The sequence below is a fragment of the Culex quinquefasciatus genome, chromosome 2 (genome assembly GCF_015732765.1).
Source record: "Culex quinquefasciatus strain JHB chromosome 2, VPISU_Cqui_1.0_pri_paternal, whole genome shotgun sequence".
NCBI lineage: Eukaryota > Metazoa > Arthropoda > Insecta > Diptera > Culicidae > Culex > Culex quinquefasciatus.
Window position 1 is genome coordinate 173,616,442 of NC_051862.1, and position 17,432 is coordinate 173,633,873.

The 17,432-nt window shown below is 37.8% G+C and overlaps 1 protein-coding gene across 14 annotated transcripts in view; it reads left to right on the forward strand.

Moving 5' to 3' along the window:
• The window catches only part of LOC6050518, a 78,373-nt gene that overhangs the window by 34,305 nt on the left and 26,636 nt on the right, over positions 1-17,432 (forward strand). For all 14 annotated transcript variants that reach the window (XM_038256050.1, XM_038256054.1, XM_038256053.1 and 11 more), the window contains exons 3-4: positions 7,634-7,843; positions 8,560-9,648. In XM_038256050.1, coding sequence (XP_038111978.1) covers positions 7,634-7,843; positions 8,560-9,648 — 1,299 coding nt within the window. The remainder of the gene's footprint in view (positions 1-7,633; positions 7,844-8,559; positions 9,649-17,432) is intronic.

Sequence of the window (17,432 nt, forward strand, 5' to 3'; positions counted from 1 at the left end):
GAAAAAAGGCGTTCTGATTTTTTTTTTTTAATTTTTAAGCATTTTTGTATTTACAGCCGCCAAAATTGTATTTAAGGACGAACTAATGATGTGAAGACATTATTTAAGTACTAACCAAATTTTGACTAGAAAAAAGTTCTAGAAGTGGCTGATTCTTTGTAAAATTGCCTCTGTATTTCCTGTATTTTTTTTTTTGAACTTCGGAATCATGAGTATCATAATTTAAGCTTAAAAAAAACAATTTAAAAAATGCTTGATTAAAACATGACAACCTTTAAATAAAAAAAATATCATTCGGAATAACCCAAAACGAAAATGTATTTTCCCGGAAAACGTCATTCGGGGCCATCCACAAATTACGTGCACACTAAAAGAAAGGATGTGAGAAGTAGGTTCTTTGGGGATTACCCATGCTCCATACATTTATGTATTAACAATTTTCCACAAGAGGAAATATATTTAAAATTTAAAATGGATATTTAAAAAAAATTTCCACGTGATTTGTAGATGGCCCCTTTCCGGCAGTGTGCCAAACCGAGCTTGCTCGTGTCTTCAAGAAATGTAGCTTTATTGATTACCCTCCCACAGTTCAATCCAACCAAATCACCACACGACTACCACGAACCCCTAATCTCGACGACGATGCCAACAAAAAGATCGAGCGCATCCGATAGTCGCCGCCGGTACGTGTTAATCACGTCGATGGGACACAAGACTTTCCCACCCACGCTGGGTGGGTTTACGTACGTGTCAGCCACCATCAGCCGATAAACATGACAGGAATCGGGGTGGAAATTTACACACACGCGAACGAACTCGGACGAAAACAGCAGACGCGCGGTATAGCAGCGCCAAATAATAATAAAACTTATTTATAAACACACATATTTTCGACTATTGGGTCTGGTTTCTTATGGGAATTAAGCAACAGTTGGACGATGGAAAGTACGGTTAGGTTAAACTATCAGTGTTAACCTTATTTTTAACTCTTTAACTTCATTTTAATCTCCTTTTTATTCCCTTTTGTAGTTTAATTCTTTTTTCTCAAAAAAGAAAATATTTCAAATGCAATTGTAATTAACATTTTCCAAATTATTCAATGATATTCTTATTTAAAGTCGCAAAAGGCCATTGAAGGTTCTGCTACAGAACACCAAACTGTGCGAAGAATCACTGTCCGGGTTCACCTTTAGTTTTCGATGTTCAAAGCCGCCTAGCTGCGCTGACGGGAGCTACACACTTGAAGCTTGTTAGCAGTCGTTCATACGAGCACACTAATATTTTAGAAAATTGAGGCTAATGTTTTCAGCAAACGATTAGCTGGGCCACCATCAGATCAGCAGCTATGATGCACGTGATCTTGATGGAAGATTAATGGTGTCTGACGGTTGGAGGTTAGTTTGGGATCCTAATACGTTTACTTTAATCTTGTTGATGGTCCCAACCCAGTAGCAAGATCAAGAGTGTTAACAACAAGTAAAAATATATTGTACTAAAAGTTGAAGCAACAGTTATAATTTATAACAAAAAATTTTGATATCTGCAAAACAATTCAATGTTAGCTAAAACTAAAGCTCAACTGAAATCATTCAACGGTGAATTACATCTTGCCAGCCTGCAAAAGAATCCCAAGCCGGAAGCCTGCAGCTGATTCCAGTTTTTGTTCTTCAACACAAAATAAACCTCTCTCGGAGCCCATTTCCGTGTAGTACACCTGTGGGCGGGCGAAGGCAGCACACCTTGCAGAACATTCGGTTCAAGTTTCGTCACAAAGAAAGGATAAATTATTTACAGGCCACCGGAGCGCATCTGGTGAATACGGAATGAATCCGGCCCAGCCGGGACCGGTATGTGTGTGTGTGTTTCGTTATTAGGCCGGGACATTCTTTTTCGAAACCAACCAAAAATGTCCGACAGCAATCACCACTCTGGGAAACTATTTCTGGAGCTCCACCGGATCGTGGGAGGGGTTGCTCCCTGGGGGAGGACTCCACCGACTGGAAGTGGAATCCTGGATTAATTTTGAATTGATTCACGTTCTAGTTTAGACAGAGCAATTAAAATTGCTGCGCGTTCTGATGGAAAACTGGCGGCTTTATTCAACCATAAAATATGCATAAATATTTGTAGCTGATGTTTGCTTTTGGATCAACACAATTCGCGATTAATAACAATGATTTTGATTCGAAACGTCGAAACAGTTTAAAATGAACTCATCAATGAATGCGATGTACTTATTCACAGGTATTTGTCTAAACTTCATTTTCTATATTAAAACGAGTTTCAAAATAACTGTGTTACAGACAGGAAACGCAAAATAAATTCTGCTAGATTTGTCTTTTTTCATCTAATTCGGACATAATAATAAAAGAAATAATATAAACTAATATGTTTTTTTGCATTTCCGTCGTGAAAATACTTTTTTTTTCCTGGCATTCTCGAACGTTGAAACGGCTTACATATGTCTACCAAAAATAATAGAATAGAATTGTAATAATTTTCGATACAAGAGCTGAAAAGTTCCATTTTTAGCACTGAAATGGGTAGTGCGTCCATCCCGGGAATTCCCACGACAAAATTCCCGGGATTTCTCCAAAACCGGGAATTCCTAAATGCCGGGATTTTTACTTTTTGTCCAATTTTGGTCACCCGAGCAGACGGAAATAACTTGGGAATATTTTTTTTTTTTTTTTTTTTGATGTTTGAAAATACTAGGCCAATAACACTTTATGTTATTTATAACAAGATTTGTTATTCGCCGTTATTATTTTTTTTGTTATTGGATTGTTATTGTATTAACAGACTCATAACAATTTGGTTATTCTTCGAACAAATCTTTGTTATTATTTTTTGTTATTTTAACAACTAATCCGATCATCCCAATAACAGTTTGAGATATTCTTCCATAACAAAAAATGATATTCCCAAGTTGTTCTGGCTTTCAATCAATATCAGACCAATAACAAATTTTGTTATGACAACATAAACAGTTATTGGACTCTTATGTAAAAATGGATTTTTCAAGATGATTTCATAACACTTTCTGTTATTTTAACAACATTTGTTACTGAAATGGCACGAATTTTGTTATTACCGTCTGCCCGAGCAGATTTCGTTGTGGGAATAGCTGAACAGTTGAATACTTAGTAATCGATAAGAATTTTAAAGCATTAAAATTGTATTCATATCTGTTTGTATATGTATTTGTACATTGTATTTCGTTGGTGTTAAAATTTATGTTCCGAAAAATGCCTATTTATTTTTGACTTAGTATTATATTTACGTAAATTAACGATTTTAAACTAGTAAAACATATCAAATTTCATTATTTTCATCAGACACTGGCATCTGGAGCAAATCAGGAAAAATGAATCGAATTAAGACAGCTGTTTAAGCCATTATTTTTTCATAATAATTGATTGAAAATATATTTTTTATTGAAACAGGAATACACAGCAAAAAAAGTTGAGTTTTTGAATATTGAAAATTTGGTAGATTGAACCTCTTTTCGAGTGATATTACCTAAAAAATGTGTAAAAAAGTGAACCTGATGAATATTCACCAGAAACTGATGAAAGTTCATTATTTCTGATATAATATTACACATTTCCTGATTAATATTACCATCATTTTTTTCTGTGCAGAACAAAACGATTAGAACACCGATTTCAATATTTAGTGCTCTAAAATCTCCTGTACCTATTCAGACTGTAGTCCCGATTTTCCACAGTTGGCGGTAGTTAATTAAAGATAATGTTTAAAACATTTTCGATGTAAAACATGAAATTCCAAAACCCTAAACCAAAAAATTTATAAGAAAAAATAGGGTAAAAATAAGACGTAAAACACTAATATGGCTATATCTCAGATTATGGCGCATGTTTTCGAATGGCTTTTGGTTTGAACCTGAATTCTTTTAATTGCGTGGTGTTATCTGTAAAATAGTCCAAAAAAATATTGGAAACATATTTAAAAAAAAATCCCGGGAAATTGGACGTCCCTGAAATGGGGGATTCAAAGTTAAAACTTTTCAGCGTTTGTACTGAAAAGTAACAATTATCAATATTGATTTGATTAAAATGTTGCAATGACTAATCTTATCTAATCTAATGTGTGAAATGAAGCAATGACTGAACACAAGATCTTAGAATATCATTCAAAGGGCAAATAAAAAAGTTCAAACATTGAATTTATGAGCCATGGTTTCAAAATTTGAATGAACAAAGTGTTTAAAAATGCATTTTACACCTGCCCAGTTGTTTTGCAATCATTAGTTTCCAAAATACCTAAGTATTGACGAAATTTTTTTTTGCAAAAAAAAAGTTTTTACGGGGCTGTACAATTTTTTGTCAAGGTAATTTTCAACAAAGTGGGACTTTCACTTCGGAAGCCAAAACTAAATACTATTGTAGTAACATTGCTCTATTACCTAGACCAAAAATCTTGATTCTACCTTGAGTGGAAAACACCTGTTTTTTATGATGGGCAGAAATTTAGAACGTTTTGCGATTTGAACCCAATTTCATAGAAAAAAGACTTTTTGAAAGAGTTGAAATAATCCTACTTAAAACATAGAACATTTGTCGATTTGTTTATATTTTACTCATTGAGTTTCTTTAAAACTTCTCTACCGATCTCATCATAACACTAAGCCCGTATATTATTGTTGTTTTTCACTTTGCCAAAATTACATCCAACCTCCTGTCATCCCAGTTACGGTACGTCAACAATTAATCTTAGTTCTTACGAAAAATGTTTCCAATTTTTAAACCATTGTGTGCCATACTAGAAAACTGCTTTAATACTAAATTTTATCAAAGAACAACAACAAATTTCACACGATGTCAAACATGCCCAAACACACAGTGCTTCTTCTAAATCTCCAACACACAAAAACGAGGAAAAACTTTCCCCAATAAACAGCAATTCCATTGACCACCGCTCAGATCGAGCCCTTGCCAAGACATTCTGCAATCCCCTCCCCAACCTCACCAGGAAGAGGAAAACACGAAAAATGATAAACTTTTCCACCTCTTCTGCGCTGACGAGCTTCTAACAAGCTGCAGAATAAAGAGGGGTAGGGGGTGCGGGGTTTTTGGAAGCAAACTCCAAAGCTGCTGGACGACAAAAAAAAAGCACAACGTCAACGAGCGAGCCTATTAATAGCAGATCAATGGTTTATTTTAGGCTCGGGCTAAATTTAAAATCGCAATTTAATTTGTTGGCACGAGAGTGGCACAAATCGAGGGAGCGAATGGTCGTTTAGGAGGGGGGGGGGGGAAATGAGGGAATAATTGATTTGCATGAATTTATGAATTTAAAAATATCGTGATTTTGAGTTGTGCCATATTTTTGAAGAACACAAAACTGTAAAGAAGCATCGTTTAACGACTGTATTTGTGCATCGGCTCCGCCGAGATCGATTAACGATCAATTTTCCCGCGCGTTTTCCCGACGAAAGAAAAGAAAGCTCGTTCGAGGCCCCCATCGCAAGTGATGGTTTGGGAAAACAAACAAACAAACAAACTGCGCGCTGGAAGGAGGGAGGGGAAGGCGGTAAATTGATGGGATTGAAAGCAGAGAAAGAATTGATAGCTGGCAGGAAAAGTGCCTGCCTGGCTGCCTCCCAGAGAGTAAGTAAGAGAGCAAGGCATCCCAGAATTAATGGGTTCTCGTGGCTGGAAAAACAGATGGCTTAAACAACTCTGGTGTTGGCGGCGCTTGCACTGACTATGGCTAAGGTGGAATCCGTTCCGCAAATTAGCAATAAAAGTAAAATTTATATACTCTGCCGATGCGGCTCTAGTTGTGCTCTTGAAATACAACAAACGAGTGAGATTAGTGGGAAAAACGTGGTCTATTTAGCGGGAAAACGGCAGGGAGAAGATTCTTCGCAGATTGAAAAGATAGACTTGTTGAATGTTTTGGTCCTCGACAATTTTGCCCATCTTGATCGCACTTTTTGTTTCTTGGAAATGAAATTCACGAAAATTAATATTCTTTGTCTTTTGGCCCAAAAAATATCCAAAAACCTCTCTACTTTTTTTCCTTGAATAGCAATAATATCACAATTTTTTGATATATTACATAAAAAATAAAAAAAAAAACATGGAAAAATACATTCAGTTGGGAGCTCCTTTCCAAATTTGTTAAAAACGCATTTTTTTTGGGCCACCCTATTAAGGATAGGACCACCCTAATCCCCAAACCAATCTCAAATTTGAGCCAAATCGGAGAACCATTGATCAGGATTCTGCAGATTTGTCACGGAATGCGCTTCTCAACTAGTAAAAATGTTTAAGTGGTAATTAAAGGCCTTTTGGATGACCTAGCTAGAATATCCTGAAAAACTGAAATTTGTAAAATATGGAATACTTAAAACAAAATTCAACAAATTTTCTAAGCATTCGAAGGTAATTTATTACCAATCATGCCTCCGCGACCTTTTGCAAACAATTTGAACTGTGTGAAGCACTTTAGGGATGTTCTAGGTCCTCCATAGTGTCCTAGAAATCAGATCTGGGAATCTACCAACGTAACAACAAATTTTTAACAATTTTCCAGCCATGGTTCATATTAAGTAATGTCCTTGGGGCCTTTTAGAATTACTATAAATTATGTAAAGATAGTAGCACATATGATAGTGGATGAATTTTGTAAATATCTATTTGGTGATCTGACAAGCAATCAACAACATGATTTTGACTAATTTGCAGAACTCGATTTTTTTTTCAATAGAACAAGATAAATGTTCATGATTCAATTATTCAAAAGCTTCTGATAATCGAGTTCGGAATGTATGTGCAATTTCCACCAGGATGCCCCAGAACATCCCAACCTGGGCCACATTGTTCATAGTGATGCCAAAGTGTATTTCAGAACACTTTGGAGGACCCAGATCGTCCCTAAAATGATTCAAAGAGTAATTACTGAACCATGATAAAAATCTTGGTAGAATAACGTTGTTACGGCGGTAGACTCCATGATCTTTTCGGGACACTTAAAGGACCAAGGACTTCCATATAAAAAAATACAAAAGAGACCAGAAACGTAAGCAAAAAGTTAAAATCTGTCCCAACTCGTATAAAATGTTAATTTCAAATAACGTCACACATCAGCTACCCCTACGAGTTACGTCACGTAGGGTGCGATAATACAGAATCAATTACCCTTAATAGCATGTTCGGTTTCAAATTCTGCCCGCCCGACTTGACCCGCGCAATCGGAACTAATGGATCTCATTCTTCTACAACTGCACGGTGCACTATTTGTGGGCCGGCTCAACCGTCAAACAGACGAGTGTTCTGTATAATTGATGCTTTGCACTGTACTCGACCGCGCCTGTACTGCGAAATAAAACGAGGTTTTACGGCAACACTTCACCTTTTCACCCACCCACAAGCGGGACTGCCCATAAACCAACATTTTCGTAATCCCATCTGAGCGCCGTTCATCTCCATACCCACATGACGTCAGGGGACCACTTATCATCTGAGTCATCAATGGGGAGAGGGGCGATACGGGTTGAATGTGAATCTGATTGAGATTTTCGCTAACAATTGTCACTCGAAATACCCTCACTAACCTAGTTTACCCCTTACTAACCCCCCCGTAACAAAACCCGCCGCGGAAGGTCGCAAACGGGACGTGAACAATCTGTACCAGGTGATCTACTACGGGGACTCGCAAACCGAGGTCGGCAAACCGTTCGCGATCTCGTGCATCATCTCGATCGCCGACCCGGTCGAGTGGCACAAGGACGGCGAGCCGCTGCGGAAGCACAGCAACATCCGCCACGGCAAGGACGAGCACTCGTACATCGAGAGCGAGATGGGCATCGCAGGTAACGTAGGCGAACTCCAGCAGGGGGGGGGGGGTTCGTTTTGGAGAGTTCGTACGGTGGCGCTAGCTTGCGGCTTGCAGGAATCGCGGATTGCGGAGATATTGTAGTGCTTGCTCGTTTCTTGTTTTCGTTTTATGAGTTATGATCCGGATTTCTAGTGCTCGGTTGGTGTCCGCGAAGAAGCTGTAGAATCCAGAAACCAACAATGCACGCCCAGCTGTGGGGACGCCCACGCCGACGAAAAAAGATCCCGCCGAGCAACAGGTGCACGACAACTCCACCTACGACTGCGAGACGGTTTTTGTTTTATTACCCTGCTGCGCGCAAGTTATTCGCTTCATTTTGCTTTGTTGAACACGCTGCTGCCGAGGAAGAATTTTGGGCGATTCCAAGTTTAGCGCCCCTCGGTACGAATTCGAACGCGCGGCGTCGTAGAAAAAAGAGCTAGTAGAACACCCCGCTTAAACCGCATCTTTCGCAGTAGTGTTGCCATCCAGAATGATTTTTAGACGCTGAACCATTGACGATTGACAGACCGTCGAGCAATTGGATCGAATTGGAGCAAAAAAAGGCAAACCTGTAGTCAATGGTTCGAGTTACATCTCATCCATAGTTGTCGCAAGACGCTTGCCATGCATTGTAGAGAAGCGCACTCATTTGGGTTGCAAAATTTCCACTGTTTTTACTGATGGTTCCCTTTCTATCCCACACCCAAGGCAACCGGGACAAGATTGAGGCCACCATTAGCGTGCAGAGGGCGCTGCCGAAGCACCAGGGGCGCTACCAGTGCAACTCACTGTACAAGAACTATCACATGCTGTACGTCCACCGGAATGCGTCCGACGGTAGCGAAAAGATGATGCCCGGCCGCCGAGGTCCGCCCGAGTCCATCCTCGACAAGCTGGACGAGCCCGTCGTGGGGCCCCTGCTGTTGACCTCGATGCGTCCTCCACTGATAACTTCAATCGCCGAGTTGCACCATCCGCTATCGACTCCCGAATCGGGACCACTAGCGCCACTGGAGACGCACCATCATCACCATCACGTCGATAAGACAGACAAAGCGGCCTCGCACAAGCCCGATTCCGGCCATCGAGCCAAAGAGCCGCTGGAAGGTCAACAACTCACCGGCAAAGCTAATAATCACATCAAAGTCGTCGATAGTGAAGACCCCACCCCGGATAGCGACAAAGACAACGAAGCCATTGTTGAGGACACCCGGGAAGACGGTCCATCCGGGTACGGAGGCATCGAAGAAGCCCCACCACCACCGCCCCTCTTCGAAGATAACGTCGCACCCCCCGCCATCGACGAAGACGACTCCATAGACGAGGAGCAGGACTCCATCGTCATCGAGAGCAAGGACGTATCGCTCGAAGACAGCCTCATCGACAAGTTGATAATGAACAAAAGTGAGATAAACGGCATAATCCGGGTTGACGACAGCGAAGAACAGCCCCCGCCCCGCCAACACCAGCACCAGCACCGCCCCCCATCTTCCGGCGGTTTGGGCAAGCAGCTGGACCGCATCCGGGACAGTAGCAACAGCCAGAACAACATGCTGATTGCAGCGGCCGTCATCCCCACGACCTCCTCCACCTCAACAACCGCCCTCGTCACGGTCCCACAAACCCCGCCAACAACAACAACCACAACCACCACCACCACTTCAACGACCACCACGTTGATGCCGCTGGCCCCGGTCCAGAAGCAGCACGTGGAGACGCACGGTGGACATCACCACCACCACCATCACGAACATCAACAGCAGCAGCAACAGCAACACTCGGCAACGGTTGCGCCCGGTGAGGATCTCGATTTCGATCAAAAACAATCGCAAATCTCCTCTTCAGTTCTTATTACCATACTTTTTATAGCTAGTGGCAAATCGGTACGAGTCGCGTGCGGAAATTCTAAAAAGTCGCTAAACCTTTTTTTCGTAGAGTTGAGTTTTGTTCGGTAAATTTTGTTCCTAAGCAGTTAAAGCCAAACAAATTGGTTTTTGAACCCGTTTCTATTTTTGCTTCTACACACTCTGTTGGTTTTTTTTTTTCATATCTTTCCGTACAAGTTTTGTTACGATTCATGCAGCTGTAAGCTTTCTCAAACATTCGACAGTGTCATCCAATCATACTTTCATCCAGAGCTTTCCATTTTACTGTTCTAAAAAAATGCATTTCGTTTTGTTTCTTGCTGTTTGGCAAACTCGGCCAATCTACTTCATTTTGATACTTTTTTATTCATCTGTGTGCGCATCAGTTCATATTTAGAGCTAGTATTTATGAAACGAATTATCTGAAACGTAGATGTGGGATTTTATATATTTTATCATATCGACTAAAACATCTTTTCCGAATGTATTTCCACAACGTTTTTTAGACATTAGAGTTGACTTAAAATTAATTGGAAAATTAAATTCCATTTTTTTTTAGAATGTAGAATTTTCAATCGTAATATCATATAACAGTACACTGAAAACCTCAGCAAAGTTATCTTCGAACTATAGTTTAGAAAGCTGTTCAAATTGGCACATTTTTTTTTTCATTTTTTGGCAGGGCTGCCAGATCTAAAAAAATCATAACTTTTCGCATAGGTCTATCAAATACCTATCTAACGAGTCTGTTAATATACATTCACAACATCCAGCTTTGAGCTTTTTAATTAAGTCACGATATCTTATGGCAGTGTTGCCAGATTTTTAATTTCATCATAGGAAAGATATTTCAAATACCTTCAAATAAGGTAAGACCAATTTATGAGATCCGACGTTTTGAGGTTATGTGAATTTATGAAAGTTCTCAAAACTTCAGGTCTCTAAATCTCAGTAAAATTGTGTTTAATTCAAAAAAAAATTTTTTTTCTTTCAAGCTCTTTTTAATTTCAAAATTTTGATATTATTTTTCGAAAAAAAGAGATTTTCACACAGAATTTGTTTTTTATCATTTAAAGTCTAACCATTTTTATCGATAATTTAAAAATATGACGGCATATTGACTGTCACTTAGAAAACACATGATTTCATCTAATTCAGTTTTTTTGGTAGCCAACAGAGTCTCAGCAACAATTGTTCAATCAACAAAGTCGAAAAGAAATAAAATTCTTTGAAATTTCTCATCGTTTCCGGAAAACAACATTTTTCAGCCTTAAAAAAGGCATAAAATCCAAAATTTTAGTTACTATGATTATTTTAAGCTAATTTTCTATATAAACTAAATGTTATGTTAATTTTAGTACGTTTTTTCAAAGATTGATAAATTAAATTTAAAAAGAAATTTAAGATAATTTTAATCCTCTAAACAAACTTTGGAAATTCACCTTTTAAGTACAAAAAAAAATAACCGTGCAGTTCTTAAGACAGATATTTGTTAATCAATGAGTAAGTCAAAACTACATATGTATTCAACGTTGCTTCTCAAATGATTAGAATTTAAAAAAAAACTCTTTTTAAAAGCAGAAATTTTTTGTCTAGTGCAATGTTTAATACGTTTTTTATTAACTTTCTACAAACTGTAAGATTAAAAAGCATACTTAATCCACCACTAGGTTGGTCTGAAATAGAAATTTTCTGATTTAAATAATACTGCACACTTTTTGTCAAGAATATACAGACACCGCTTTTAAGGGAAACGGCATCCCTCTACTCGGCTCATTTGAGGTTATGTTAAAAATCGCCCTTTTTTGTAGCCGTCAAAATAGTATTTTTCAATACCAAGCCGCGAGACCTGGAACTAGGCAGAGTAGACCACATCCGGACAAAATTCGTTCAACCGAGAAAATGAAGTAAATATTTTGGACCAACATCCCCACAAACGCACAGACATTTTCTCAGAAATTAATTCATACATGTTATGTAAAAATAAAAGTGTCTAGGAGGTCAAATTGAAAAGTTTATTTTCAAGAGATTTTATAGCCTCTCCTCAGTGAGGAAGAAAAAAAACCTTTGGAGTTATGTTCTATGAAATTGTATTGGTTTATAAAAAAAATCACATCTCTTTAAAAAATTCTTTTTTGATCAATAAGCCTGGAACAAATGTAATCTAATCTTTTTTTCCTTCGGACTTTCAAAATTTTGATGCAAAAAGCATCCCAAATTGCTTTACAAATTATTGTGCTACTACCAAAAATTAGTAAAATATCAATGAAATAATGAAAATACTTTTTTCCTTATGTTTTATGTCTTTTCCGATCGGTGATCCAAGATTTCAAAATTTGAAAAAAAAAACTATGAAGGAGGAGGATTAAAAATACAAAAATGATCTTAACACTGTGTATTTTAAATAGATTGAAATCACTTTTTTCATAAAAATTTAATTTTCAGCAATATTTAATTGTTTGCTTCTTAACTTATTAAGGAATTTTTTATAGGGGGAGGGTATAACAACAACACAAATTTCTAGTGGTCTAAAAGCATTGAAACAAAATCCAATTTCCAAAGCAAAAAACGAAAAAAAGCATTTTCAACTGTTTTTAACAAAACATAAATTTCTCACTTGCTGTAACATCATGCCTGCGTCACAACATTTTGCCGTCCCCCTCCATTTATGCGCTGCTCTGAATGTTTGAGAAACTGTCAATGGCTTGCATTCGTTTAGTTGTTCTTACTATCTCTATTTCCATTTTCTTCTATACTCTGTGTGTATATTTTTCAAAATCAACCCTTCAAAAAATCTGCTTCAAATTTGACCGCCAATTTGGCGCGCACGCTCGCGTTTCAAAGATCTACATTTTTGCCAGTAAGCTATATCAAGTTGGAATGTACAGCGCGCTTCCTCCCCCCGGTTGTTTGTAATGTAAATTGAACTATTTTTGAAATAAACATTCCTTTTTGAACCCATACTCATTAACGTGTTTTTTTACCTGTTACAGCTCGAGAGTTAAACGTTTCCCCGTTTTGACGATAATTGCTTATCAAAGTTTTGCGCACCCTTCCCCCTTTATTCCGCCACGTAATTGCCAGCAAGCTTTTCGATTATTTCTTCATCAAAAAGATAATGTTTTACCAAAAAAAAACATACGTTTCAATTTGCAAAGCAATATATGCAACGCAAGCAGCGCAAAAGTGCAGCCAGCGACGACAATCGCCGTTGTGAATGTCAGGCCACAAAACGGTTCGCAATCGATTTCACGCTCAAAATGCAGACAGCAGCAAAAAAGTCCCGCTCGATTAAGCTTTTAATTAAAATTATACTCACGCCCACACTGCTAAAGCGACCAGGGACCAGCTGGCCAACTGACTTTTTATAGGGTGATTTCGAGTGTCGTGATGGAAGAAGCAAATCTATTTCAAAATTTCAAGCAGACAACTGATAATTATTTTTCCCTTGATAAAAACATGGTTTTAAAATTTATCATAATTATTGATTTGATTTTACAAACTTTTTTTAAAACAAGTTTCATTCAGCTTGAACAAAATATACCTCGCCGTGTTTTCAATCAAAAGATTTCAGCAATTCAGATGATTTTAATTGAAAATTCTCATTTATGGATTTGTTTTAGATGACAAAAATTATCAGAATTTGGCACAAGTTGATCAAATTAATGATTTTTCCAAAAAAAACAAGACTGAAAAACAATGATTTTTAACTTTATTCAAGATTGGTGTAATATTGAATGTTTTCACCTTTTGAAATGTTAGCCTAGTTACAAAGTTCTCAAAAAAAAATTCGAAAATATCATAAAACATCACAAATATTTCATTCATTTCATTTCATTCATCACCATGGAAGAGTGGAACAAAACATCACGATTCTTGTTTATTTTTCTGTTATTCGCTGTATTTCAGCAACCGGAAGTCCAATCTTTAATGTTTCTTGGACATTTTCTGAACTTTTGGGAAAAAAATATTTTCACGACAATCATGGACACTATTTAAATAATGAAAAAAAAAAACAGATTTTTTCAATTGAAATCAAACTTTAAGACAAATCTGTAAAGTACGATTGCATATTTAATTTTACATCAAAAACTAAAAATCCGATTTTTTCAAAAAAAAAAACAAGTTTTGAAAAAGTTACTTTTTGCGTTTCTCTTTGTTTCGTCGTCCGTGTCTGTCGCGGGTGACCATGAATGGCCATGATCGATGACGACCAACTTTTTCAAAACTTTTTTTCGTAAAATCGCGATAACTTGTGATGTTTATAAGCAATCCCCTTATGTCTATATATCAAATTTTTTTTAATTGTCTACAACTTTGTAGAACATTGTTACTTTCTAAAAAATAACCCTGCAAAACACGAAATTTTAAAATGAAAAATTTTGTTCTAAATGAAAAAATGACCCTTCTGGGACAATGTAGATTCGAAAAGTACATTAAATTTCCCATAAAATGACATGTTCCAAAATTTTTTACAGTCGAGTAACGGGAAATGGGAGAATTTTTAAAACTTTTTTAGTGTTTTTTTTTTCGATGAAAAATACGTTTATTCGAAATTCTGAGTACGCCATCAAATTGGGCGTCTAATTTTACACAAAAGTCCCTTTGACACCAAATTTCTATCTCATCACCGTTTCAGGCTGCAAATTATTGAAAAACACCTCTTTTTTTCACATGTTCAAAAATGGAAGGGGTCGTACCGCCCCTCCGTCACGAGATATCAAAAAACGGACCTCGGTTTCGTGATCAGGGACAAAAGTTACCTCTTAGGACAAAGTTTCACGCAAATCGAAGAGGGGTCGGGGCAACTGCTGTGTGAGTTGGCGGAGAATTACCCTTATCAAAAAACTTAAAAATAAGTATTTTTAAATTTTAAATTTTTTTGGTTGTCATTGTGTACCTATAAAATTAAAATTTTCAAAATGGTTATGTTGCGTTGTTATTTCTTTTGTGTGAAAAGTGTAATTTAAAAAAAGTATTTTTTTAGGGTGTAACTATTTTTTTCTTAATAATTCTAATCTGTACCTAGAACTTTGTCGAAGACACCAAATCGATCAGAAAATCCATACTCAGAGTACAGGCTTTTGAATATTGTAATATCTTTTTTATGGACTTGTACGGACGAACCAATGATGCAAAATGACTTTCACACACAAAGATTCATCTAAATTAAAAAATATAAAATTAAATTTTCACAAAACTTTTTCATTCTTGAGAGAATTGCTCCATATTAAAACAATCAGTGAAATCGTTTCCTAAAAAAACTTTTTCCTGAAAAATTTGCAACAGCCTAACAAAACCAAAAAAAAACACATTTCATGTTTAACTTTTTTTCAAATCAGATCAGTAGAAATAAACAAATATAAATACAAAACTTTTCAATTTTCACAATTTTTTGCCCAAATTATCATTTCATGTGTAATTTTAGAGCAAATCATGAATAAATTCACTTTAAATAGTATCAAGATTGCACAAGGATAAACTAAGCGGACTTAGCCGTTGCCAAAATATGTATTTACAGGACAAATTGTCCCATTTCTAATGAGGTTTATTAGCATGATGCCTTGCAGTTTTGGTAAAAGTGGACCATAATTGTCCCCCATCTGACAGTTAAAAATATAGACAAATCTGGATCATTTTCAACCGGAAGTATCCAAATTGGTCAATTCTACCAAAAGTTATGAGATTTTTAAGAAAAAAAAATAGGGGTCAAATGACTACCCGAGCGTTTGAGTGTAAATAGCGGGAAACGGCAAAAGTGATGAAAATTGGTCGAACGGCTTAGAGTGATTAAAATGGGTATATTTCCACTAGGTACATTCCCTTACTCAAAGACAGATGTGAAAACTTCCTGCCAAAAAAATCTCAACCGTTTACCCTCGATCCGATGTTCCGTCAAGGAAGCTCAAATCGACCGTGGTCAACGGCTTCATCCACCCATCAAAGACTTTCGTTTTCTGCCATTGAAGTGGGGTCTTCCTGCCGGTTCGAGCGAAAATCACGTCAAGCGTCAAACCTGCCTGCCACATGCCTCAACTTCAGATCCGAACTTTGGTTCGAGTTTTGCCTTCTCGACAGTTTGACAGCCGGACGGCCCGAGTGACTGACGTATCAACAGGTTTTTCGGAAAAGTTCAGACCTCCCCTGGTGTCTGCGCCTTAGGTTGCACCTGTTTTTCCGTTCTACTGCATAATCTTTTTTCCTCTCTTGTTTCCCTTCCCTCCTGTCTGCTCCGTGTGGAACAAGTTCCGGAGGAAGAGGCATGTTGCTCCCCCGCCCACTTGAAGCCTCCGCTGTACTGTTCCGGCTTGCGTCAAGGTTTTCATATGGGGTCCCCCCCCCCCTCCACCTCTACTACTCGGCTAGAAGACTCAAACTAGACGATGCTATATGCTAATGAGCAAACAAATTAAATCAAAAGACTCTTGGCATAATGAATTTAGGCCTGGGCCGCTTTCATGCCAGAAGGAAAGTGCAGCAGCAGAGCAGCAAGAGAGAGAGTGTGGTGTTTGCTTCAAATTTCCGCAAGACAAGCAATCACGACGACGACGACGACCTAGATATTCACGGGCGTTTGCATTATTTGCACCCCCCGATAAAGAGTGGGCTTTTCCCACTGCTCGGTGGGTGGCATCAGGATGGGGAAAAAATGGTCCTTCGAGCTGGGTTATAATTTGCAGAGTGCACGGAAGAGGTGGCAGGATTCATATTGAGGCAAACGTAAATGTGACATTTTTTATTGAAATAAATTAAACACTTAATAAATAAGGCTTGTGTTAGTAGTTTGAGAAGCAACGATTAAAGTTTTTTTCAATTTAATAATTTTCGTTAAAATATGTAATTTTAATACAATTCATTGTATTAATTGTATTGGCCAGTATATTTTTAATAAGTATCCAAATCCTAGATCAGACTTATCAGGATTTTGTCGAAAAATATATTTTTGATAAGTAACCAGTTGTAACACTAACATTGTAAATATTTGCCCCAGTTCTAAGGCCATTTGTATATTGATGATCATATAAATTTCCAGAGGCGTCGCGTCCACCTGTTCAACATGTTCATAGGACAGGTGATCATTTTGATTTCTTTCTGAAGAAAGAATTAAAATATGTTCATCAAAATAATTGAACGAACGCGTCAACTCTTCTTGGAATCATGAAACAGCCAAGCGTATTCGTATAATAGAGCGTCAATGAAAATTCTCCCAAGCAGCCGCCACCCTGTTCGGATTTCTCCATGCACGAGTTCCCATACAACGCATCCAAAAATACACAGAAAGACTCCCCTATTTGTACACGCTGGACGGTATGCATGTGGTAGTTCAGGGTGTGCATGAAAGCTTTTGCACAGTCGACATAAAAGCGCGCGAGCCGAACCACGAGCAGAGAGAGAGCAAAATCTGGAGTTTTCTCTCTCTCTTTGAACTTTGCTCTCTCCCTGCTCCCGTCTCGGCTCGCGCGCTTTTATGTCGACTGTGCAAAAGCTTTCATGCACACCCTGAACTACCACATTCATACCGTCCAGCGTGTACAAATAGGGGAGTCTTTCTGTGTATTTTTGGATGCGTTGTATGGGAACTCGTGCATGGAGAAATCCGAACAGGTTGGCGGTTGCTTGGGAGAATTTTCAGTGCACGTTAGATTTTCATTGAGCGCTTTATGGTACGAATGCTCTTGGCTGTTTAACGATTCCAAGACGAGCTGGCGTGTCCGC